The sequence below is a fragment of the Mollisia scopiformis genome (genome assembly GCF_001500285.1).
Source record: "Mollisia scopiformis unplaced genomic scaffold LY89scaffold_15, whole genome shotgun sequence".
NCBI lineage: Eukaryota > Fungi > Ascomycota > Leotiomycetes > Helotiales > Mollisiaceae > Mollisia > Mollisia scopiformis.
The window spans coordinates 626,600-649,940 of record NW_017263595.1 but is presented as its reverse complement, the minus strand read 5'-3'; the positions used below and the strand labels follow the sequence as shown (position 1 = coordinate 649,940).

At 48.3% G+C, this 23,341-nt stretch overlaps 7 protein-coding genes across 7 annotated transcripts; 2 read left to right on the top strand and 5 right to left on the bottom strand.

The window, feature by feature from the left end:
- Positions 1-523: 523 nt before the first annotated feature.
- LY89DRAFT_735483 (uncharacterized protein) lies at positions 524-2,905 on the bottom strand (the record flags this gene model as incomplete). Its single annotated transcript, XM_018220019.1, has 3 exons — positions 524-2,127; positions 2,193-2,614; positions 2,661-2,905. The coding sequence occupies 3 exons, from the start codon at positions 2,903-2,905 to the stop codon at positions 524-526; spliced, it is 2,271 nt and encodes a 756-aa protein (XP_018069719.1).
- Positions 2,906-4,537: 1,632 nt separating this feature from the next.
- LY89DRAFT_110786 (uncharacterized protein) lies at positions 4,538-5,372 on the bottom strand. Its single transcript, XM_018205072.1, has 2 exons — positions 5,090-5,372; positions 4,538-5,040 (listed from the first exon to the last, which is right to left on the bottom strand). Exons 1-2 carry the CDS (start codon positions 5,301-5,303, stop codon positions 4,805-4,807), a joined length of 450 nt encoding a protein of 149 aa, XP_018069718.1. The 5' UTR covers positions 5,304-5,372; the 3' UTR covers positions 4,538-4,804.
- Positions 5,373-11,056: 5,684 nt separating this feature from the next.
- LY89DRAFT_110784 (uncharacterized protein) lies at positions 11,057-12,184 on the bottom strand. Its single transcript, XM_018205071.1, has 5 exons — positions 11,931-12,184; positions 11,830-11,880; positions 11,722-11,784; positions 11,239-11,654; positions 11,057-11,181 (listed from the first exon to the last, which is right to left on the bottom strand). The coding sequence occupies exons 1-4, from the start codon at positions 12,150-12,152 to the stop codon at positions 11,418-11,420; spliced, it is 573 nt and encodes a 190-aa protein (XP_018069717.1). The 5' UTR covers positions 12,153-12,184; the 3' UTR covers positions 11,057-11,181; positions 11,239-11,417.
- A 571-nt stretch (positions 12,185-12,755) lies between these two features.
- On the bottom strand, positions 12,756-13,950 carry LY89DRAFT_686119 (uncharacterized protein). Its single transcript, XM_018215214.1, has one exon. The coding sequence runs from the start codon at positions 13,516-13,518 to the stop codon at positions 12,907-12,909; it is 612 nt and encodes a 203-aa protein (XP_018069716.1). The 5' UTR covers positions 13,519-13,950; the 3' UTR covers positions 12,756-12,906.
- A 177-nt stretch (positions 13,951-14,127) lies between these two features.
- LY89DRAFT_686118 (putative subtilisin) lies at positions 14,128-18,510 on the top strand. The gene is made up of 8 exons (XM_018215213.1): positions 14,128-15,885; positions 15,958-16,117; positions 16,179-16,524; positions 16,602-16,631; positions 16,687-16,856; positions 16,906-17,263; positions 17,319-17,972; positions 18,021-18,510. The coding sequence occupies exons 1-8, from the start codon at positions 14,340-14,342 to the stop codon at positions 18,027-18,029; spliced, it is 3,273 nt and encodes a 1,090-aa protein (XP_018069715.1). The 5' UTR covers positions 14,128-14,339; the 3' UTR covers positions 18,030-18,510.
- Positions 18,511-19,003: 493 nt separating this feature from the next.
- LY89DRAFT_719925 (uncharacterized protein) lies at positions 19,004-21,988 on the bottom strand. The gene is made up of 6 exons (XM_018218533.1): positions 21,651-21,988; positions 21,083-21,578; positions 20,624-20,929; positions 20,272-20,533; positions 19,648-20,100; positions 19,004-19,586 (listed from the first exon to the last, which is right to left on the bottom strand). Exons 1-6 carry the CDS (start codon positions 21,706-21,708, stop codon positions 19,014-19,016), a joined length of 2,148 nt encoding a protein of 715 aa, XP_018069714.1. The 5' UTR covers positions 21,709-21,988; the 3' UTR covers positions 19,004-19,013.
- Positions 21,989-22,525: 537 nt separating this feature from the next.
- On the top strand, positions 22,526-22,989 carry LY89DRAFT_110675 (uncharacterized protein). Its single transcript, XM_018205070.1, has one exon. It carries the CDS (start codon positions 22,658-22,660, stop codon positions 22,895-22,897), a length of 240 nt encoding a protein of 79 aa, XP_018069713.1. The 5' UTR covers positions 22,526-22,657; the 3' UTR covers positions 22,898-22,989.
- Positions 22,990-23,341: the final 352 nt, after the last annotated feature.

Genomic DNA, 23,341 nt, shown 5'->3' with positions numbered 1-23,341 from the left:
CGCCCATGCTAGGTGTTTCGATAACATGAATGACCCAAATCTCGAGTAGACCGTTTTACGGGCGACCCGAGCTGGCGAGCACTTGGCAAAGCTCCTGAAGAGGTTTGAAACTCTTGCAAGTCTGACGCTTATTATAAGTTGAGGGCAAAAGTCTGCTGATACTGCGTACTTCCTACGTAGAGCGAGAGTTATTCACCATGGTGAAGGGTGGCGCCTCGGTGTTGTGGTGCTGCGAGTCAACGAGACACACTCAAGCTGCATACGGCTGCTGAATGTTCAGATAATTTGACAGTTGAAGGAACCTCCAGCTACGGATGCTGAGCGGATTTCCCGACTTTCGATTCCGACAAAATTTCCTCGCGGAGCTTCAGAATCCTACGAGGCTGTTGACTTGATCGCGGAGACCATTCTTGGACCATTGTAGGATTCGCAACCGCACCGTGGTGTATGCAGAGCGCCATACACGCCATGATTGAAGCATAGAGTCTAGAATCCGTTCTAGCTTCAAAGTAATGTCGCTCTCCTACAGCCAAAACGCTCTTGCCCTCCAAAGTCCTGGCATGGACATTGGCACCTTCTTGTAACAAGACAGCCACAGCAACCTTGTGGCCAACTTGACGGCAATATGTAGCGCTGTCTCACCCTTTCGATTGCGTCGACCCGGGTCAGCCCCGTGGTTGACCAGGAATCGAAATATGGCTGAGAGGGTATTATTTTCCAGCCCATCGTCGAGATGGCTGACGAATGCCATTAGCACGGTATTGCCGAACTTGTCGTAACTATTGACGTCCACTCCGGATTTTATCATCTGCTGGAGCAAGCCATATCGATATTGCAGTCCTGAAGTCCATATCACCGACGGTTCAGACACAATCTGGTCCCGCTTGCGTTTTTTTGAAGTCTTCGCGCCGGAGTGCAGAACGTCTGTCACTTTGTGCAGGTCCAGTGAGACTTCTGCCAAGCAATGCAGACCGTTTCGTCCCCGTGAATCTTCTGTGTTAGGGACATCTAGCGCGAGGGCTGCTGTCTCCAGCAAACGTGCATGCATGGTAATCAAAGATACGGCGTTGGCCGAGGCAGGTAGGCGTATTTCTTCGCCGACCTCCTCAATAAAGCTTTGCTGAGATTGTGAAGGGACGTTGAAGCTGAAAGGACCAACAGCTCCAATGCCAGTTCGCCCGTAATTCGCCTGCATTATTTTCTCGGAAAGTCTCCAGTTCAGATTTGTTGGTATCCAACCGAAAGCATCTCTCTTGTGGGTCGACCTATGACTCCATACCAAGAGTTCAAAGAGATCACGAGATTCAGAATCGCGTCTGTATAAATGATTGGTAAATGCATTATAAGTTAACAGATGAGCGAAGGTCCGTCCGAAAGGATCACACGCTGTTATATCAACGCTGCATTTCACAACCAGCTGCAGGGATGATCTCGAGCTCAACTCGAAATGAAGATCTGGATTCCACAAGTCAATATATGGCAAGCAATGAAGAAAGGTCTGCCCCGCTGTATTCTTGGCGTTTCCATCCATTCCACTTGTCAAAGCATTTTGGATGAGACCTGTGCTAGCACCACGAGAAGCAAGCAAGTGCAAAATAGTGTTGCCAAAGGTATCACGATATCGAAGGTTTAAGTTGTGAAGACTGCGAGGTGGATTGGGCATATGGAGAGGAGATATTGCGTCCGGGCCAATGTACCATCTTTTGTTTGTAGGAAGACTCTCCAGATCCAGCATACACCAGCAGCTGCCAGAATCGTGCACTTTCAAACCCGGAAAGCAAGGGCCTTGTTTGGCTCGATGAAAGTCAGCAACTAGAAAAGCATTTGGTAGTGCACCTTCGGTAGGTTGAGAATATGACGGAGACTTCTCTGTTGACATGAGCTCTGTCAATGCTGTACCGGCGGACAATCTGCGAGACATATCTGTAGTCGAAGCAGCAGGAGAGTCGCAAATGGAGTAAGCCTGCAACAACTTGGTAATACCGTCTGTACCCAACGGGGAATGATTCACTAGAGTATTTTCATTGCGGTGTGTACTGATTTCGTCCAGAGATGTGTTTTGAAAATCCGCGGTTTCTTCTAGGGCTGGCATTTTGCCATTTTGCCCACCTGGTGCTGAGGTTTGAACTTGATCAAGTTAGATTCATCAACAACATAACAATGTCCCCGAACTTCCGGAGGGGTCGACTCACACTCTACTTCAGCGTTTAAATCACTATCGACGAATTGCCACAGCTCTTTTATTGCAGCTTCTGATAATTCTGGGTCTTTCATAGCCAGTAAGTCTTGCACAGGTGTGTGGGTAAATTCCGTCCAGGAGAGTCTATTGACCTCTTCACAATCTTTGCTTATAGTCTGATCGATAGGAGAATCAGGTTCGACAGTCGGCTCTTCGCTGAGATCTGGGTCATTTCTGTTCGTTATGGATTCCTCCATGATGATGTCGAAATGCTTTGCGAGCCGCGCCTGCCTGAGCTGCCGCTTCAAGTTCCTCTGCGCCTTGCAATTTGCCAGTGCCAATATTCTCTGCTCCATTTCTTCTTCGTTCTTTGGTCGAAGCCATCGTGGATCTTTGTCAAGAAGAGCATTGAAGGTTTTTGTGGTGGTCTCCTTTCTAGCAAGTGTCAGAAAAGCAACTTCAATAGATGTCAAAGGCTTACTCAGGTAGCCAGTTATCAGACCTATCATGAAGTGCTAGGCGGATGTCTTTCGGTGGCAGATTACTGTATAAGTATAGTCGTGCCAGCTTTCGTTGTCGAGATTCCGTCCATTGACTAGGTCGTCCGATCTTCTTGTTTTCCTCTGGTGGTGTAGCAATCGATGTATTGGAGCTTTCCCAGGATGATGGCTCTGAGGAATTGGAGCTTCTTGTCAAGGAATGCACCAAAGGATCATCATTAGCCATCGAGAACAGAGTCGTGTGAGTGAGCGAGCGCAGTTGATTGGGCTTCTTTCAGGCTGGATATTGTACGGTTCGAATGGCAGCGGTAGTCCCAGCAGGGAGAATTGCTTGCAGCAAGTCTTAAAGTTTGAGGACAAGTGCTTTCTCGCGATCGAGGTATTATGGAAGACGGAGACATTGTTGCAGATGTGGCAAGTCTTCTTAACAAAACAAGGCTATTGTCGTTGTGGTTCGCGCCCTTCATTGCCTTACGTGCATCGAAGTGAAGTGTAAAAATTACTAGTCTAGATTAGGAATAGCCAACGCCCCTTTTCAAGCCACTTGTAACGATAGGGATTCTTGTTTCATGTGACAACCGCAAGTGTAGAAAGTCGAACAATAGAATTATACCATGGAATAAGCTCTTTAGCCCCTTGATCTACTGCATATGACCAGCCATATGCAAGGAATGAGGCGCGGATCCGCACTGAACGTCAATGACATCCTATCGGCACATCAATTGGCTCGGGGACTCATGCAGGGTGACTTTTTACACTTCTCTATCCTTTTCGAAATTCCTGTCAGCAACGGCAACTCGACCCCAGCATTGAGTCGGCCCCTATCTTAATCGTCTCGCTAGTTTCTACACTTGAGCATATCACTGTTATATTTCTACTGCGGCTGAAACTTATCCTCTTTGGGATTGGCTGCAATCATTATCTTTAACTTCTTCCACTTTGTCTTGAGGCTCGGTCAGCTCAGCAAACACTTTCTACACTTCCTTCTCTTCGAGTTGGAACTCGAGAAAGAAAGTATAGATTCGTGCACATCATACAGCTGTGTTTTGAAGTGTAAAAACTTGCAGTCAGGTTCTCTATGTAAAAATATATAAACATCTGCGTCTGCGTCTGTCTGGCAATGCTATCATTTCCATCCTCAAATTATCTCACTGCTCCTCGTGAAACTCCGAAGCCCTTCTCTCAAGTCTCAGCGTCAGATTCACAGTCCTCACGATTCTTGATTTTGCAATCAATCCTCTACCCCAACAAGCTAGACTTTCGAGGTATCTACTTTTCAGCTCAAGATGCCTCATCCACCCTCTCCCAATAGCTTGTATGTGCTTCTTTCTATAAGCCATTCCCCATCTTTCTCCGCAACCCCACTAATCAGCCCTAGCACCTCCAATTCCGACCCTTCCCAGCACCGCCTAAGCCCCAGCACCAGAGCCCGCATCCCAAACGGCCCATCCAACATCACGATCTACCAGACCAATAACGAAATTTCGGAGCAAATGGCCATGGGCTTAACATCTGGTTCGCAAAGACAGGAAAGCACAGCCCGAGACCTTGCTTCATGGGAGAAAAATTGGCAACGGATGGGTGCTGTTTGAAGCTCTCTGACATAACCTTCTGTCTCGTGGATTTATGTGGCATACGTACCTGCTACTTGTTTCTCCTCTATATTAATCGTCTTACAATTCTGTGTCCATATACATTGAAAAATCTGTTTGTTGACTCATCCGCATCTTTCAGCTCCAGTATGCGTTCGAAGTACTACTTGCCCTCGCTCACACCCCTCACCTTGCCCTGAAAGCAACCCGTATGATTCTGATGTCGACCTTCCAACTTCTCCTATCCCATCTTCCATCACTTCTCGAAAGGCGATACTATTATCAAAGTACCCCCATCCAACTCATGGATACCTCATATCAGAAAAAAAAAATATTAATATATCACCCCACTTGCCTAATCAAGAAGGCGGGGTAGTGAGATTGAGAATTAAAACCAACCTCCTTGGAGACTGATCCAGCGCTAGCACTGACGCAACTTCATGTCTAGTCCAGGCTCGCTGAAATCATACAACCCTTTTGCGGCCGGGAACTACGAGCTTCTGAAAATCCAAAGCTTGATTCTCTCATTACTACTAATCTTCAATAACAACAATCTCACTCCCAGAATCAGCATCATCACTCGTAGAACTATCGTCCTTCTTCACCGGGGGCGCAAGAGTCTCGCTACTCTCCAAATCACCCTGGAAAATGAAATCGGGAGACGTCCCATCCTTGCCCGGGAAAACGGCCGTGATCTCCCAGCCTTCCTGAGTGATGTCCATGGAAACCGCAGGATATAGTTTCCCGCGGATATCCTGGAATGCCCGCCCTGAGCGCCCGTTAGCAATATGCAATTAGTTTCTGAACATGTGGCTTACCGATGATCTTCGCTTCTGTGACTGTATCTCCTACGACCTTGCCCCCTCTCGTGTAGAAGGCGGTATTCTCGGCAAAATTCACGCCGCAGCCGATGACCTCGCCTCCGGTATAGGGATCACTGTATAGGATTCCCTTCCATGATTGTTTCCCGTCTTCGTAGAGACAGCCGTCGTCTGAGTGGAAACCCCAAGAGCCGGCGTCCCAGCCAAGCATCCGATGCAAAGGGGCTTTGTCATCGCAGAATCCGACGACAAGGTAGCTTGAGGTTATGGTCAGTATCGTTGCAAAGGGACGATGTTGGAACTTACCCCTTCGCGGCTTTGGTGATCTTTATCTCAAAGTAAAAGACTTTATCTTTGAAGAGAGGCAGCATTGGGTAGTCTGTTCTAACGGCTCCATAGTTCGTCTCTGAGTGTCCTAGATTCTTGAATTTTGTTCCACCTATGAATAAGTCTCTCAGTATCATCTTGATTATAAGCTTTCAGTGATGGCAACTTACCAATAGTGCTGAGAGTGGTCCCGTCAGAGTTCAGATCTAGACCAGGGAATCGGTCTTTCGAATGCCAACCGGACAGCCTCTCCAAATGAAGGTCGAAGAGTGAGGTGATACCCGCCTCTTCTTGCAGGAGATCTTCCATGCGGTAAGACTGATATCTTCTGGCGGTGTACAATGGAGTCCACCCGTCCGGCCCAGGATGCTCAACATCTACATCTTCTCTCTCGAGCAGTCTGACAAGTGCTTGTTGTTTGGTCGACGCAACCGCTCCGTGAACAGCAATGTCCCAGTGCTTGGTAATGTGACCGTCGCACTCCACCAAGGCCGCGATGATTATGTCCAGCGTCCTCATTCGGGCCGCTCGCGCTGCCCAGTATAGTGGGCTACGGCCGCGACAGTCGACAATGCGCGGGTCTGCTTCGCTGTCCAAAAGTTTTCTGACAATCTCGAGATGATCGAGAGATGTGGCATGCGCCAGGGCTGTCTTTCCCTCATAGTCTTGAGCGTCGAGGATTTCAGGACTTATGTGCCCAACTTCAAGCAGCATGCTGACGATAGAATAGCTACCAAGTACGGTGGCGACAATGAGAGGGGTTTGGTGTTTGGCATCTACCTCGTCCGGATCGAAAGCGTTCAGAACGAGGAGGCAATTGACCACGTCGAGGTTGCGTTTCACAACTCCATGCATAAGAGCGGAGCGACCGTCGCTGTCCCTGGAGAGAGGATTCGCCTTAGCGAGTATCATGGCTCTTAAAATATCGTCTCGGTCATTCTTGGCTGCGGCGTGGATTGGTAATTGGCCTCCCTTTCCAGGTTTAGAGGTGTCCGCTCCGTTTTCCAACATAGTGTTGATGGTGGTCAAACCCACCCTTCCTAGGATAGCTGCGTTTAGAGGAGTATCAAGGTCACCGCCAGTCAGGTTGACATTTGCTCCCTTGCTGAGGAGTAAGTTGATAAGTGTCGTATTTGGCTGAGACGTTGCTCTCTGCAATGCTGTAGGTTGGGTTTTCTCAGCGAAAAAGTCGATGTCAGCCCCCTCATCAAGAAGCAGGCGAACTTTCTCTTCAGCATCTTTTTCGCTTTCCACAGCGGCACACAGAGGGCTGCCGTACTTGCCACCCAGCATATTGACACTTGCTTTTTTCTCCAGGAGCCACTTGACAGCATCGATATTACCCTTGGAACAGGCTGCATGTAGTGCTGTGAAATGAGGTTCTGTAATTCTGTTCACGTTAAGGCCTCGACTAACGAGGATCTCTGCTAGTTCTGGCTTGAAATATGAGCGAATTGCGTACTCGCACAGAACCGAGGCATAAATGTCCGTGATTTCACTTGTCTTGATATGCCCAAGCTTCTCAACAAGGTATTCGACTTCAGGGCGCTTGTCTTTCTGTGCAGCGATATGAAGTGCCGTGTTCCCCTCAGAGTCCTTTTCAAGGATGTTTGCAGGCGGCTTATTCTCAACAAGGAGTTTGATCAGCTCGAGGGAGTCCCCTCGCTCAAACGCCAAGTACAAGGGGGAGTTCTTAAAGTTACGCGCCAGATTTGGATTCGCGCCAGCCTCTAATAGCAGCTTTGCGGTTTTTGGATGGTTCCAACGAATAGTCAAAGCTAGAGGCGTACGCCCGGCATCGTTGAGAGCATTTGGTTTGACATCATACGTCAGCAGCAATTCGGTAATGTACGGACTATCGTATGCTGCATGAAGAAGAGTCCAGTCATCGTCGTCCTTGGTGTGGACATCTGGCTTTGGCTTGGTGTTCAAGAGTGCTTGCACTAAATCTAGATTGCCACGATATGTGGCCCGGTACAAGGGAGTTCGTTTGCGATTATCTTTTAGATCATTCTTCGCGCCAGCTTCAAGGAGGATATTGACCATTTCTGGTGTATTTGCATAGTGTATCACAGTGGAGCCGTCATTATCCTGAGCTAAGATATCACACTGTGGATTTTGAAGAAGTACCTCGATGCCTTGCAGAAATTCGCGGCCGACTGCTATGTGCAAGGGTGTGGCGCCCTCGTCGTCTTTGGCATCACACTTCCAACCTTTATCCAGAAGGAGACGCAAGATATCCATGTTTTGGTGTCGAGCAACGACGTGAAGTGGTGAGCCTCCTCGAATGAAATCTGCCTCGTCCTCTGTGGTGTTATCTAGGATTTGAAGAAATTCCTCAACTTCTTTGATATCATTTCTACCGACCACAAGGTCGAAAGCGCTGGAGTGATTTTCATCTTCCATCCATATGATTTCCTTGATCTCACATAATCTCTTTACTACCATAAGATATCCATTTTGTGCAGCATGGTGCAATGCCGTTTTTCCCTGCTTGTTGACCAGCTTAGGATCGGCACCATACTCAAGCCGAAGAACCGCCTCGACGCATGGTAGGTGTCCCTTCTTTGCCGCAAAATGCAGAGCGGTCATGGACCTCTTGTCTGCAAGATTTGTCTTCGCCTTGCGCTGGAGAAGACTCTCAACAATTTCTTTATGTCCCCCTTGAGCTGCAAGATGAAGCGCAGTCATCCCTCTCTTTTCAGTGGCATCAATTCGGAACATGCTTGCGCCTCGTGAATGTGTGAGTAGTTCGACAAGTGTCTCCGAGTGCCCTCCCTTAGCTGCGAGATGGAGTGCTGTGTTTTGACGAGCATCTGTTGCAGCTTTCGTTGAGTTGTCGTCAAGTAGAACCGAGACAATGCTGGTATGGCCGTTCTGTGCTGCTAGACAAAGAGCAAAGGCTAGCTCTTCTGGTTTCCTCCTGTCCTTTCTTGCAAGGACACGCACAATGTCTCTGTGGCCATTTTCGGCAGCCCATTCCAAAGCCGACTTTTGGTGATCCTTGCTCATAGTGAGTGGGGGAGGATTCGAGGACGAAGGTTGACTTTTCCTCTCTGGCGATACTTCAATAGTCGTCCTCCGAGTTGGCCTCCTTAGGTCGGGGAGGCGAGTGCTCAAGAGATTACCAACGGGGGTAGGAGGGGTTGATGACTTATGACGGTCATTCCTGTCATCACTTGCAATACTTTCTACGTCTCTGCTCATATCTTCGATGTCGAGCATCAAATTCAAGAGACTCAAATGTCCCTCTCGTGCCGCCAGGTGAATAGGGGATAGACCGCGGATGTTCCTGGTGTGGATAAGCTTGGCAGCATCACTGCTATTCTGTAGAAGCAGTTCTGCTGCTTTGTGGTGGCCATATGCTGCCGCCAGGTGTAACGCGGTATTTCCATCAGAGTCTGATGCTTTGTCTCCATCAACATGATATCCTCCATCCGCATTAGGCTGTAGAAGCAATGTCACCAGCTCAGGGAATCCTCCTATGGCAGCATACATCAATGGATCGTATCCGGCAGAGGTCTCCTTGTTCGCATCGGCACCCTGAGTAAGTAGAAGCTTGGCTATTTCGTGCTGACCTGTGAGTGCTGCTAATTGAAGGCTCGTCTCAGACCAAAGCAGGCCAGAAAGAACAGTTTCTATTTCCGGGAGCGACGTTTTCGTCTCATCCAAATCTGAGTCAGAGTCGGAGTCGGAGTCCAAACTGCTGTATCTGCGTCGTCGTATTCGGCGTCTTCGCCTTGATGTTGGAGACTGGAGATTTGGTGGGGGTAATGTTAGGACATTTGGTTCAGCACTTTTTGTCAAAAGCAATGACACGATATGTTTATGACCGCCACAAGTGGCATGATGAAGCGGTGCATATCGAGTTTGATCTGGTTTATCTATGTCGGAGCCAACAGCCAGGAGGCTTTCGACGACGGCTTCGAAGCCTCCTGCAGCAGCCAGACCCAGTGCTTCCGATGACCTTACGTCTTTTTGAAGCAGACGTTGAACAACATTGTTGTGGCCATTCTGGGCTGCAAGATCAAGTGACTTTCGCATCCGGTCGTCGAAGTCCTCTCTGGACTTCAAGATGTTGATGCAGTCATCGATAAGTTCTACCAGTCCAAAGTTACAGACTACCTTCAAAGGATCGTCTAGGTGTATTACATTGCTCTTTAGAGACGGCTTTAGCTGATGGTAGAGACTTTCCCAACTCTGAACCCGCTTATCGTCCTGTACAAACTGTAACACAAGATTATGAGCAGCTGATTTGAAGGCTGATGCTGCTTTTGAAAAGTGCTGGGACCAGTGTAAGGTCGCGTAGCTGAGCAGACCGAACTCTCGATCAGTGGGAAGGTAGCACCGGGTGCCGTCTTCGCATACGATAGATGCTGAGCCGTTTTCTCCGAAGATCTTCAGGTATTCGAGACAATTGAAAAGAATGCCATAATGCACATCATCCGATGCAGACCTTTGTTGTGTTGGCTCGTCCTGTTCAGATTCATCCTTTGCCGGCATCTCTTGCGTCGAGTCGTCTTTTGGTGAGCTTGCAGGTGTCTGCGGAACAGCTTTGTTAAAGGTATTTTGTAGGAAGAGACGAAAGGTGTCGTGAATTAAGTAAACTCGGTTGTCCTCGACCTTGATGAGCGGAGCCATGAAGTGTTTTAGATCACCGATGATGTCTCTACGGATCGAGTTGCTGAAATTGTCTAGCTCCTCTCTTTTCCAAGGATGTCCCCCAGGAATGTCGTCAAGTGCAACAGCTACCGCTAACTCAGTGGGTCGCAGAGGTCTAACTGCAGAGACGATCCAGTGAAGGGCCATGACCACCCAGCCGCGGTTGGCACCATCGATTACAGCCACTACTTGAGCGTAGTAGTCGTCGAGGGTTGTTGCTTGTTGCCGCAATTTATCCTTGAGGTCGCTTTTTGTGGAGTGTCTGCCAGTCCATTCGAGTAGGAGCATATTGAGCTTGGCGAGGAGATATGGTGAGTCCGCTGGTAATGAACTTAGTTGAGTAAGAGCAACATCCTCGAGTCCATGCCATGCAGAGTTTTCGAGTGCTAACTCGTGGATTCTGTCTCGTACGTACTGTCTCTTAGAGGACACCATGCCCTCACTACTTGATTCAAGGATAATCTCTCGATAATGACTTGTCTCTAAGATTGGCGCTGGAAGCTTTATTCCTGAGAGCAGAAGTTTGAATCGGTGATTTGCTAGTTTAACAAGCTCTTCCATGCGTCGGATCAGCTCTGACTGGAAAATGATGCACTCATCCACGGCGTCGATGACACAGTACACCGAGACCTCTTGATTGTCCAGCAGATGTCTCATTAAGCACTGAACCATGACACAGAAAGTCTCGGCAGTGAAAAGTCCGTTCTGTGTAAGGAAATTAGAGACGGGTGAGACATGTTGAAAGAGTCGTGGCCGGGAAGAAAGAATTTGGCGACACAGCGACAGATAAAAGCTAAATGGAGTACAAGCTCGAATGTTGTTCTTATCGAACGCGAAGCTGACGCACACAATGTCTTGTTGATCAGTTTGATCCAAGAGAGTGCCTAGAATTTGGGCCGCTATGGCTGTTGTACCTGAACCTGATGGCCCGCTGATGCGTAGCAAGCCAACAAGGGCATCACTCCTCCATGATTTAAACTCCTCGGTGCTGCGTACCCAATCCAAAGAGATGGGTGCTCCGAAATTTGGTTTCAGCCGATGAGTCTGGGAGTCAAGAAGCGAAAGTCGGTGGAGAAAATCACGGAGCAAGAAGTTTCTGCCTATGGTTCGAGTTAGCTCGACTGTGTCGGCTTTGACTCCAAGTAAACTTGACGCACCATTTTTTGTTGCAAGAATGTGTTTACAAGCTTTGTCAGCTATGGTTTTCCCGTCCCCGCTGACAAAATTCCAGAGCTCTTCATGCCGACCATCGAAGCCAATATTTATCTCATCTTGCCTGCCAAGGGTAGAGCACCGTTGGTCAAGCTAGAATGCCGGCTTAGCTCAAATAGCGCTTTTAGCTCCCCAGACGAACACTTACCAATGGATGTGGGCCGGCCTCGTAGAAGTTGACGACGTCAAAGCTGCAAGAAATCGTCCGGAAGCTTGCGCTGACACCTTCCAATTCTTCCACTAATCGCTGCACGAGCTTAAGTGGGTGGGGTGGAAGTGACCCAGACGCTGAAAGCAGCCGCAAGTAGAGATGCTCCCAGCTCATTTGCGGGGTCGCTCTATGAGATGCACCAAAAAATAGCTGGTAGTGATGCGACTTTAGTACCCGTAGATAGATACCGATTAGCAGGTGTGAATCAAAAACTTACAATAGTCGAGGTATGTAGTGCAATGTCCCGATACCTTGGCTCTTCTGTCGCGGATATGAGAGTCTCAAAAGTTTAGTGAACGTTAATTAACGCCTCTGATGTTCTCACCTGTTTCACAACAAAACCGCCAAGTCCGTGAGCGAGAAACACGATTGGGAGCTAGTGGAAGATTTTAGCACTTGCTCATACTTGATAATTCTCTAGCTTGCCGTGGAGGACCCTCGAGAGTTGTGTAACTGCTCGAGTAGCACGGTTGATCTTTGGTACAGAAGTCGCTCGCTGTCTGCAGAACTATCCATAAACAGGAACTCATCGATGAGACTCTTCGGAAACCGTTGAGTGAAGAATGTCTTTGGATCTCGATCATTCTCTAGCCGTGGGACTGCAGTCCCAGACACAAGAACTAGACTATTGTGAATGTCGTTAGCCATAGAACTTAACGCCAAAATTGAGACTTTGGGTCATCTTGGGTGAACTCACTGGAATGCATAATCCATGACTGAATATTTGGGGGCGACGAGTCACTGACAACAGTGGTGTTAATCTACAATGTTAGTTGCCAAGAGAAGGAAGGTGCAACCAGCCTGAAGTTAGACTTCGAAGCACGGAAACATTGAGTAGGCACGATTCCGAGAACGATATGGGTTGACACCGAACAGAAGCAAAGTCAGGACCATCAAGCCTTACCAACTGACTTACGATGATCGAGCATGTCGACCGACCAGCATTTCTTGGACCCCAGAACTTTGAGCCGCTTCGTCCTGTTATTGGGTCATTGATCGTCAGCTGTGCAGGTGCAGCCGCATCGAGGTGTGCGCCCGCCGCCCAAACGATATCAGTCAGAACACGGCACGAAACAGGCAGCTTGAGTGGACTGGGCCACCCAACAGAGAGACAAGGCTTCGCATGTGCGGCATTATCAAACATCATATCACACCACTTTGATTGTTTCCTCCTCCTCCTCATGCTGCCATCACGTCCGGACAAAGTATTGCACTACGGCTGGTGCCCGAAAGGTTAATTTTAGTGCACAAGTGGCGCCGAGTGTCATTGATTGTATGGATTCGTTTAAGTAGGTACTGTAGCTAGTGGAGATACAGGCATTATTTTTGACGACGAGAGAAATCAGTCCCTTGTCCGACCATTCAATAAATATCGCATAGTACCTACGGCCAATGACATCCATCACTTGGAAGCGCCTCCTTTGTGCAACAACTCTCCTCCATCCAGAAGAGTAACAACCTCCACGTCAGCTACTTTTTTCAGATCCAAGTAGTCCATTTCCTTCAAATTGTGGATCTTTGGATCCAGGCTCCTGACGGTCGAACGTGCGGCTTTCGGGAACTTCCCCGGGTCAATCTCCACCGGATCGATGGGATCCTTCCTCTCCAAGCCGAATAGCGTCTTGACTTCCCCGATGAAATCGACATCAGCTTTGACCTTGACTGTAAAGGTGAAGGCTACATCATACGGGCGTCTCAGAAGGACTGCCGCTCGCATGAACGTTGGGAGCCCGTCTGCCTTGTCTTCGTTCTCCTCCAGCGTCCAAACGACAACGTTCTCTTCTCCAACAAAACCTGTTCTGATGATCTTCTTGGTTCCGGTCAACGCAGTGTAGAACTTTCGACTCTTAACCTCCTCCACGTCCCAGTGCACGCCCGTCTCCAGATCAACAGGTCCAATTCCGGCCTTTACTCCAGCCTTGGCCCCCCACTTGATCTTCTGCACTTTGTCGGTCTTGTTGAGCGCCCACTGGCCTTCAGGAGAGATGGCATGGACGACTGGATCTTGATTCATCTTTCCTTCGGAATCCTCAAATCTAAAGGCCACTGACGCGCTCTTGAATCGCCGGCCACCTGTAGCAACGAACCGAAACTCGAAGATGAGGAGGCTGGCCAAGTCATCGCTCTCAGCAAGTTCCCCATGCGTAATTCCAACGATATCAACTTTGGTTTGGAGTTGATTTCCTCTGTCGACAAGAACCGGCCGGAACTTCTCGCCGGGCAAGTTCTTGGTGCGAAACTGTCCGTCATCGATAGGTTCTTCCAATAAGTTGACAACAAGCTGGTTGTCCATATTGCGTGGAAAGTCAGAACTGAGGTGGCGCTCTTTCAGAAAGAGGAAAGATGGACAGTTGGCCAAAATGGTTGAGAGACACGCGTCAAAGTCTATAGCCTCTGGAATAGTAGCTTGATCTGGGATATATACACCCTGGACATCCAGCTGATACCGAGTCCCCGCTGAACAGAGATGCATATGCAAGGTAGGAGGAGTAAGCACGCCCGGGCGTTCTCAGCTCCACCGATCGAAGCCTATCATTATCCTTTCCACACCCACTTGAATGTTTATCCCGCGGTTTGTCAGCGAGGCTCCGCGGCGTGTGTCTGCCCTCCACACCTCCTCAAACACAATGCGGACGCCCTTTCATATTGGTAATGTTATTGCTCCTCTTCGGGGATGCCCGTTCAAGCTGCCTTATTCCCTGTAATTCCACACCTCTTGTAATCACAGTATCCTGAGAAGACATAAGTCACTTTCTCAAGACTAACCCCGACGTAACTACTAGACATCTTCATTGACCCACTCGTGTGATCTCTTATCCCGTCGGCATTTATACAATGGCCAAATCAAAGGGAGAAAGGGGAGAGGAGGTAGAGAAGGGGGAGAAGGGCGAAAAGGGCGAGAAAGAAATGGGTGAGCGAATCAAAAAGGTTGACAAGACTAAGAAGACCAACGCCAGAACGGGAAAGGGAAGAAAGACTGAAATCCCAAAGAAAGAAGAGACTCACGAGGAGGAGAAGGAGGAGGATCTGTCTGCGCTACTGAAAAATGCACTGGACAAGTTCCCGGAGCCACACGATCCAGACAAGTCGGAGAAGCAGGACGACGACGACAACATCACCACCCAGGAGAGTAAACCGATAATGGAGGACTTTGAAAAGCTTTTCAAGACTCAGCTGAAAGACGCAACCGGCAGAGCAAAAAGTGGACAGGACAACTTGTTCCACGTCATGGTGAAAACTTTATTTTGGCCAAAAACAGCGAAGGAAAAGGCCTTCTTGAACTGGATGCTAAAACAGCAAGAACATCACCACTTGCTCAACTTACCTGATGTATTGGTCTGTACGCCAATGCACCATGCTCTTTTCAATAAGTTGTATGACTTCGTCAATTGTGTTCTCGCAGTGAAAGAGCTCAATATGATCAGCATTCTTGGGCAGAAAGGCTCGGCGGGAAATTGCCTCCATGTCGCTACTGGACAGTCCTTCCCCAATCTGGAAGACATGATCAAAAAATGCGCGGGCGACAAGAAGATCCTCATGGGTGACGACAACACTCCAGAGAACACACCTCTACACATCGCTGTCCAGCAGGTCCTGGTACCGGTCAAGATTAAACCCGTCGAAGATGACATTGATCAAGAGTCGGAAGATGGGACTGAAAAACCCGACAACAATGACGATGAGCACTCTCAACAGAACCACGAACGTGACGGGGTGTTGGAAGATTCTGATGATGACGACGAAGACTACCGTGACTCGGAGTCAGAAGTAGAGTCTGAAAGCAGTTTGGAGCACGATGAGGAAGATCAAGAACATGATGTAGAGGCACAAGAACTAGAGCCAGTAAGATACCGACTCGAAACGAAACCGGAACGAGAGACGAGGTTAAAAACAATACTCAAAAACCTCGATAAAGCGATTGTCAGGCCAACACCGCCCTCAAGGACAAAGGATACAAAGCTCAATGCCGCGCAGCATCTGGGTTCCGGAGAGGCCAAAAATGGCCTACCAGAGGAAGGAGACACTTTATCGACATCCCAGGACACGCTGACACAGGACGTAATGGAATTGCCCCTTGATCACAGCGTACGCCTACTCGTGGAGGAGTGCCCAGAAACATTGACAACCAAGAACGTACCCCGCAGAACCCCTTACCAGGAAAGAGAATATATCTTGCTTAAGGACGAAACTGTTAAGAAACTTGTAAAGGAGTACGCGGAAAAGAAAGTACGCCGTGGTGGTACGGAGGAGGTTCGCGAGGCTCGTGCCAAGCGCGAGATCGTGGTCAAAGACCCCGTTGCCCATTACATCCGGTCGTTCTGCGTGCGTAAGTCCAAATCACGGGAGGAGACCATGAAGCGGCTCTACAAGCCAGGCCAAGGTGAGTGTTCAACTCCAATTCCCGCGTTCCAGTATTAGGAATATTCAGAGTGCCGACTAAATATCGTCAAAGAATGCCATATCGAGTTTGACCTTGGAGGATTTCCCACTCCCGTCATCAAGCTTGACTATCTAGAGCAGTTAGAAAAGCATCTGAAGTTTGAGAGCATTCTCAAATATGTTGCGCTGCCTATTCTATCAGTCGAGGCCCAGCCCGTAAAGGGCCCAAGAAGGTGAGCTCTGAAGCTATCAAGACTCCCAACACAGGCAGAGCTTACATGACGTCACTTCTAGTCAATCCACACCACCCAGCGAGACACAGTCAGAGCTTCACCGTAAAGGACGGTCTGATCTCGTTGCAGTCTTTGACTGGCTGTGGCGTAGGGGCGTACGCGAGATCATTAAAGTCATGGTGGTCGACGACGGAGACATACCCCACGCCAACGACGCCATTGTAGAGGCCCTATACGGCTTCAAGGTTGAAGAGTGGGACTGGAAAAGGGTGGATCTCTGCAGTGATGTCATCTATGAGTCGTCGCCAGCCGTCAGAGAAGTGTCCCTATATTCATCGGGAAATAACGCTGTGTTGATGGGCTGGGCAAGTGCAGAGGGACTGGGCAACCGTGAAAAATTCCCTCACGTACGTTTCTGACTTAGATCCACCAGACCGAGTGCCCAAAATTTCCATGAACCATTCGACTGACATCTGTCCTGTAGCTTGAGAAGGTTAATCTCTTCGTTCAAGAAGTATGTCTCCCTAGTGCGAAGGTACGGCAAATTCGCTAATTTTTCTCTTGAGTAGGGTCTCGAAGATAAAGTGAGATGGAATTGGAATAACAATTGTTGCAAAGAAAACATTAGAAAGTATGGAGGAAAGGCGGCTAATGGCGTCGAAATCAGCGTTGAGATTATTGACGATAACAAGCCAGTCAAACGCTCCTCTGAGCTCTCTACTACGGAAAAAATTGAAGAGTAAGTCCAAGAGATCTCTTCGAAACCCCGCTTTGCTGACCAAGATCAGAGCTCCTGCATGGATCAAGAGCGTCCGGGACTTCTCGACATTCTTGATGAACGCTTCCATGTCCCTGGGGAAAGACAAGCAAGTCCCACCAGTCAAAATAGCCATCATTGACGACGGCATCGATGCTACCATGTACGACCTTCAGTCCAAGATAGCTGGGGGTGCCACCTTTTGCCCATATCCTCTTTCCCCCGATCTTGTGAACTCTTACTTTGTGCCTCGAGGCAAACATGGCACTTTGATGGCACAGCTTATTTGCAGCATGTGTCCGAGTACTCAACTATACATTGCAAGACTCGAAGAACTTCCAACGCTGACAGGGGCTGGCCGTCGTGTGACGGCGAGGTCAGCGGCCAAGGCAAGTCTGAGACCTCTCATCACTACTATAGACCACTTCTAAACTATCAAAATAGGCTGTCGATTGGGCGGTCAGCTGCAACGTCAACATCATCTCGATGAGTTGGACAATCCAAACAGCCGTGAAAGGAAATGAAGACATGAGAAAACTCGAAGATGCCATTGGCAGGGCACATGCTGCCAAAATCCTAATGTTCTGCTCAGCAAGTGATCAGGGCGCGAACAACACGGAGGCTTGTTATCCCGGTGACTGGAATCAATGTATCCGCATCGGCGGTGCCACTTTCACTGGCGAGAAATTGACATGGGTTGATAAAAATGTCGACTTCTGGTTTCCCGGCCGCAATGTTCCCTTCCCATCCAAGGACGGCTTGTCGGTTGTATACGAATCCGGCAGTTCCGTCGCCACAGCTGCTGCTTCTGGACTCGCGGGCGTGTTGATATACAGCGCTCGGCTCCTCGATCGTACACTGGACGACAAGAATAACCCCTTTCAGGACAAGAAGACATTGGTGGACGCGTTCGGCATCATGGCTAACGGATCAGATGGCAAGTTCCCGAGGACGGACGATGCGCTGAATAAGTTCTTCAAGATCAAGATCCAGGGAGTCACGAAGAAGTCGAGCAAGAATATCGATATTGATGCCTTGTCTTGGACCAAGGAATCTGGATCAGCGGAAGCGCTGCAAGCTCTGTTGAATTATCTTCAGGTACGTCTGGAAACTTAACTATGGGCTTTGCTTACATATGACTACTAGCGTTTGTAAACTTTTACCACTCGATTTAATGCTTGGTTTCTTTCTTCCCCGATCGGCATTTCGATGGCCACGCCTGTACAAGGGCGCAAGCAAATGAGGGTTCTCATTTATTCATCCGAGACCATCAGTATAATCTACGAGTCTTTACGTTCATATCCAGGAAGCAGAAACTTAGTTTTGAGGCTGAAGGATATCTCTATACCATCGCTCAGTTCCCTAGTCTTTCAAAACCTAATTCATATCTGGGTTACTTTCAAGTTGTTATGGGACATTCAGTTAGCAGCCACATAATGTCAACGTTTGAACAATTCTGTATTTCGAAACTTTCTGAATACCTGAAATTAGAACGATAGGAGTGGACACGACGAAGGGACCGCTATTGCAGTACCTACAGTCTTCCCCCAAAGGCACGTGACGTGATGAAGACCCTTGAATACATTCCAGGTTGTCAGCATATAAAGACTATTTAAATTATGAATGAACAAAGCGTAAAACAAAGAAACTCGTATTCGCATTTTCTTCTTGTTCCCGAAACTAAGGTGGTACTACTTTTTCTGCACCAAACCTGGAACTTTGGCCCACAAGCTATTATAAAGCTATTCTTTGAAACTCTTAAAGCTATTAAAAGTGTTGAAGTAGATTTTGATAAGGTTTCGGGCAATAAAGACGTAGTACCCCTCTAGTTATTGCGAATGTAAGACCTGCCACAGCCTCCGTAATTATTCGGTACCTACTAGCCGAAAATCTTGCCTCAGACTTTGTCACTCGGATGACTGAGAGCGAAAGGAGAGTAGAGTAGCACACCTTCGTGGCGTTCTTTCGTACTAAGCAAGCATCAGGTTCTAGCCGCTTTTTATTCAAAGGCTTCTCGGAACTTCCTTATACATCGAGAAAGACTTGACGTCTTACATCCTAACCTATCAAAGATGCTCTCGTAGTTATTTAAGTACGTTAATTCAGAAACATAGAATCAATAATTTTTACATTCAGCTATCATTCACTCCTATCATCAACTTCCACCTCAGCAACGTCAACTCTCTTCTTATCAGGCGCAAAATTCTCATCCTGCCCATTAACCCTCATCGGCAAAATCCTCATCTCATCTTCACCCTCATCCGAAACCAATGAAACCTGATCACTGCCAACAGTCGTCGATTCAGTATTATGCTGCACCAACCCCTGATCCGACCCCGAATTAACATGCTCAATCTCCCCGCCCTCCCTCTTCTTCTTCTCCCCCTCCTCCCCCGGCCGCCTCAGCACCGGATGTTCCAAATCCGCAATATCAAGCCCCGCCATCACCTCGCCGACCTCCGTCGTAGGCACGAGATCCGTGCAGCCGTGCCAGGTCCCTAGATTGAGCTCTTCCTGCGTCAAGCGATGCAATTGCAGCGTCTCGTTCGTAACCCATTCTAGGCGCGCGTATTCTTCGTATTTGCGCCGGCGCTGGAGGAGGCTGAAGATGGGCTCGAGGATGAAGGAGGTGAGGATTATGAGGATGGTGATTATGTAGGTGAAGAGGAGGCCGAAGAGGGAGAAGGAGGCGTAGGTTGTGCTGCGGATTTTCTGTGGGATGTGAGTATATTTCGTCGTGATGGATGGTATGCGGGATGGAAAGGAAACATACCTGGCTATTGCAATATTTGCGTTCCGCTGCGTTTTGAGGAGTGAATTGTGATTGCTCTAGAACCGGGTCTGAGTTTCCCACCGCCGTAGTGACGAACGTGGATTGCCACACAGCCAAGACGATGTTGAACCAATTGGTAACGTCGAGCTGCCATTGGTTCAACGGAATAGGGAGTTGAAACGCATCTTGAAGCAGCGATTGAGAGGCCAGCGACTCAGCTCTGAGCTCCCGAACGATGGAGGAAACGTCGGGGAATGCTTCTACTTGCGTTAAAAATGACCAAGTGAGGAGAGTGCCGATAGTTGAGTTGGACAGTGGTCGATCGATAGCATTGGGATCAAAGTCCTCTGCTGTCATGTTGAATAGCGGAGCTGCACCTGCAAAGGAGTCCCATGCACTTGCTAGAGGTCCGCATTTGTCACCGTTGCACCACTGCCAGCGTTCTATGGTCAAGTTAGCACTATAGGATATGGAGGATATGAAAGAGGATTCCAGCAATTGGGTGATATCCTTAGACAGTATATGAGAACAGAGATGTCATCCGTCTGCTGTTACCACCAATCTCCTGCCCAGAGGCTTCAAAGAGAACCATAGTATTTTGGAAAGAAAATAGACCTTACCAAAACACCCAAGCGGGCTTCCGGCTTCCTGAGGTAAATAGCCCTCCATCATCATCGTTGAAGCGTTTTCAGCAGAAGACATAACAGTCCCCGGCACAGTTCCCCGATACCAGTCATCATCCATTTCTTGTCCGTAGAACAGAACACCGTTTCCGGAAAGCAGCATGATGGATACATCTCCATCGGGTCGGAAAAGCTGGGGTATTGGCATGAAGTCCGAAAGTGCCGCCACGGCGCTTCCTGCTACTGTCTTGGACGTTGTAGCACTAATGAGGGCAAGATTAGCCTAGAACATAAAATAGTCGAGGGTTGATATGAGGAGAAACTCATACGGGGTAGTAAATGCGAGTATTTACCTCAATCTGTAATTCAAACCATAATTGCCGCCTGCTCGAAACTGGGGTGCGTTGTGCAAGAATGCATATTGAGCGTCGAGATTCGGGACATCAAACGTGTAGTTCGCCACGGTATCATTATTGGCATCAACTGCCGCCCACTCTCCATAATTATACCTCACCCAAGTCATATTATCTTCCGGAGTAACGAATTCAGAAGTGAAGCCCTCCGTCACAAGTGGTGAGCACTGAAGCACGTATCGCATTCTCAACCTTTCGGATGCCGGAGTGTTCATTCCGAGGTCATTATTACTATCCAAATAGCCACTGTCTAGGAGTAAGCTAGTCGCGTTATTTCGACAGATGGTTGAATCCGGGAATGGGCAGCTAGTATTCGTTTGCGTCGTAGTGGTCAGGAGATTTTTGATAACAAATCTATCGCAGTCGAGCATCCCAGAGCTAGAAGCTGAGTAGCACTACTGTGCGTAGTTCGCTGCGTCCTTGAGACTTTCGGACATCGTTGAATAATAGTCAGATTGGCTAGAGGTGTCATTTGGAGGGGACCCAATCCCACATTGAGAGCCCTTAAGTAACACGACGTCGCCCCGAGCTGTAGAAATTTGCGCCGATAAGCCACCGGCGACCGTGAAAGCAGAGATGCAACAAATGGCGAAGAGAGCGGTGGGAAGTAGACGAGAAAGACGTTTGTGTGTCTTTCCTGTCGGTTGTTGTGAGGTCCACCATGCGAAGAAGATGTTGAAAAGTGAAACAAGCCCTACCTCGGGCGAAGAAGAATTGCGGAGAATAATTTGTCGTTGGTGGTGAACGGCGTCACGGTGATCAGCTGTCGAGTAATAGCGATGGACAATAAGACAGAAGATGCGCCAGAATCGAGAAGCGACATAAGGTATGAGGAAAGCAGTAAAAGCAATCAAGAGATCGCCTAGTTTCCGAGTCGTTGTAAGAGTTGCACCCACTGTGGACGGTTATTTGAGTTCTTTTCGAAAGTCTGAGTTGGATACTGGAAACAAAAGAATCGATTGCTTACTAAGTCCTCCATTAGACCAGTTCGTCCACACTCCAAGGTAAACAGTGGCATTGTTCATTGCGTATGTACGGTAAAGGTGTCAGGAAGGGTAAGGATTAGGAAGCTTAGCTCAATCAAAGATTCCAGAATATGAATAGAGGGCGAGCAATCTCAAGTACAAGGGAGTTGAAAATTATCGAGGCTCTAGTATTCTAGATTAGAGGGCCAGGTTCGAGACAACTCGCAACTCGCAACTCGCAGCGAGTTTATATGAGGATTCCCTTGCTATCAAGCATTGAAAAATGTTGGTGGTCCATATCTCCAGGTCTTACCTGAGCCTTGCTGCAAGCCTTGCGGCGTCGAAATGCGGCGTCGAGCTGCGGGGGCCATTGTACGACCAATATATGCTTGTGATACGCTGGAAGAAGGGGAAGCGTCTAAGCTCTGCCGCCGGCTTATCTATGCCTCCAACCATTTCACTCCCATGTGGAAAGACCCAACAATTGCCTTAACCGAATCGCTGCTGACGCTGCTGCTTATTTATCGGCAGGGTCGGCCCGCATATGGATGCTGTGTTCTGGCGTATCAGGATGCGAGCTTCGTCTAAATCGACCAATACCAACTGGAAAGGGAGGGGTCGATTCGAAACGTGGAGGTTTTTGGGGGGCCGATTGACTTGCGGCGCAGATACTGATCTGATAGTGGGGCAGGAAATCTGTATTCCATCGTCAATGTGAGTCGGACAGTCCTCGAAAATCACTCCACCGCTCAGCAGTTGATACCTTGTGAAGTCTAATTATAGGCTACCGTATCGACTGTTTTCCAAGGTAATACTCCTGACTATGGAATTAACGAGGCTCTGGTGGCTTTGAGGGACAGCTTAGGCTTTTAAAACGACAGCCCGGCTTTTGGACGGTGAAGAAGAGTATTCAATCATTCTTTTCTTCTATCTCTATCATATTCTTTCATTGAGTGCTTCTAAATATTTGCATGCTCTCTAGCCATCCATATTCATTTACTCTTTAAGAATGCCCTCATTTTTGTACCCTTTATTTGAGAATACTTTTACCGTACGACCGCAAGATGGAAGCCACTTGGTCCAATCTTATGATTGTAGCTGGCAATTCCACAAAGAGCTATATCAGCTCATTGGTAAGCTTAGGAAAGGTAGAGCTCATCGTCGAGTATTCAGATTGATTGAGGAGATAAGTGGTGCTGTTGAGGACGGCGACCACCACCGGACGTATAACAAACCTCGACATCCTTAACTCAACAGCAAGACTCATCTGAGTTCTACGACAACTATATACTTTACTACAGTGTTCAAAGAGGACAGCGTGCCCAGACCGCATCATCCATCATCTATCGTCAAGAATGGAAGTCTGCGTCGGGTTCGCATGAGAGCACTAGGAGCACTAGGAACACTGCACTAAATGAATTGAACGCACTGAACTTACTGCACTGCACTGCTGAACGCACTACACTGACTGCACTACATTGATTACACAATTAACTACACATCGAACGCGCTAACTACTCTGGCCGTGCTAGACGGAGCAAGAAAATAAAAGCATCTCTCGAAAAAAAACCAAAAAAAAACGAGGATCAAGAATTAAAAACTAAAAAGTAAGGGATAAAAAGCTAAACCACGAAAATGAGAGCATTCCCAGAGAGTGAGGGACCAAGGACGAGCTCACGAGTAAAAGCATGAC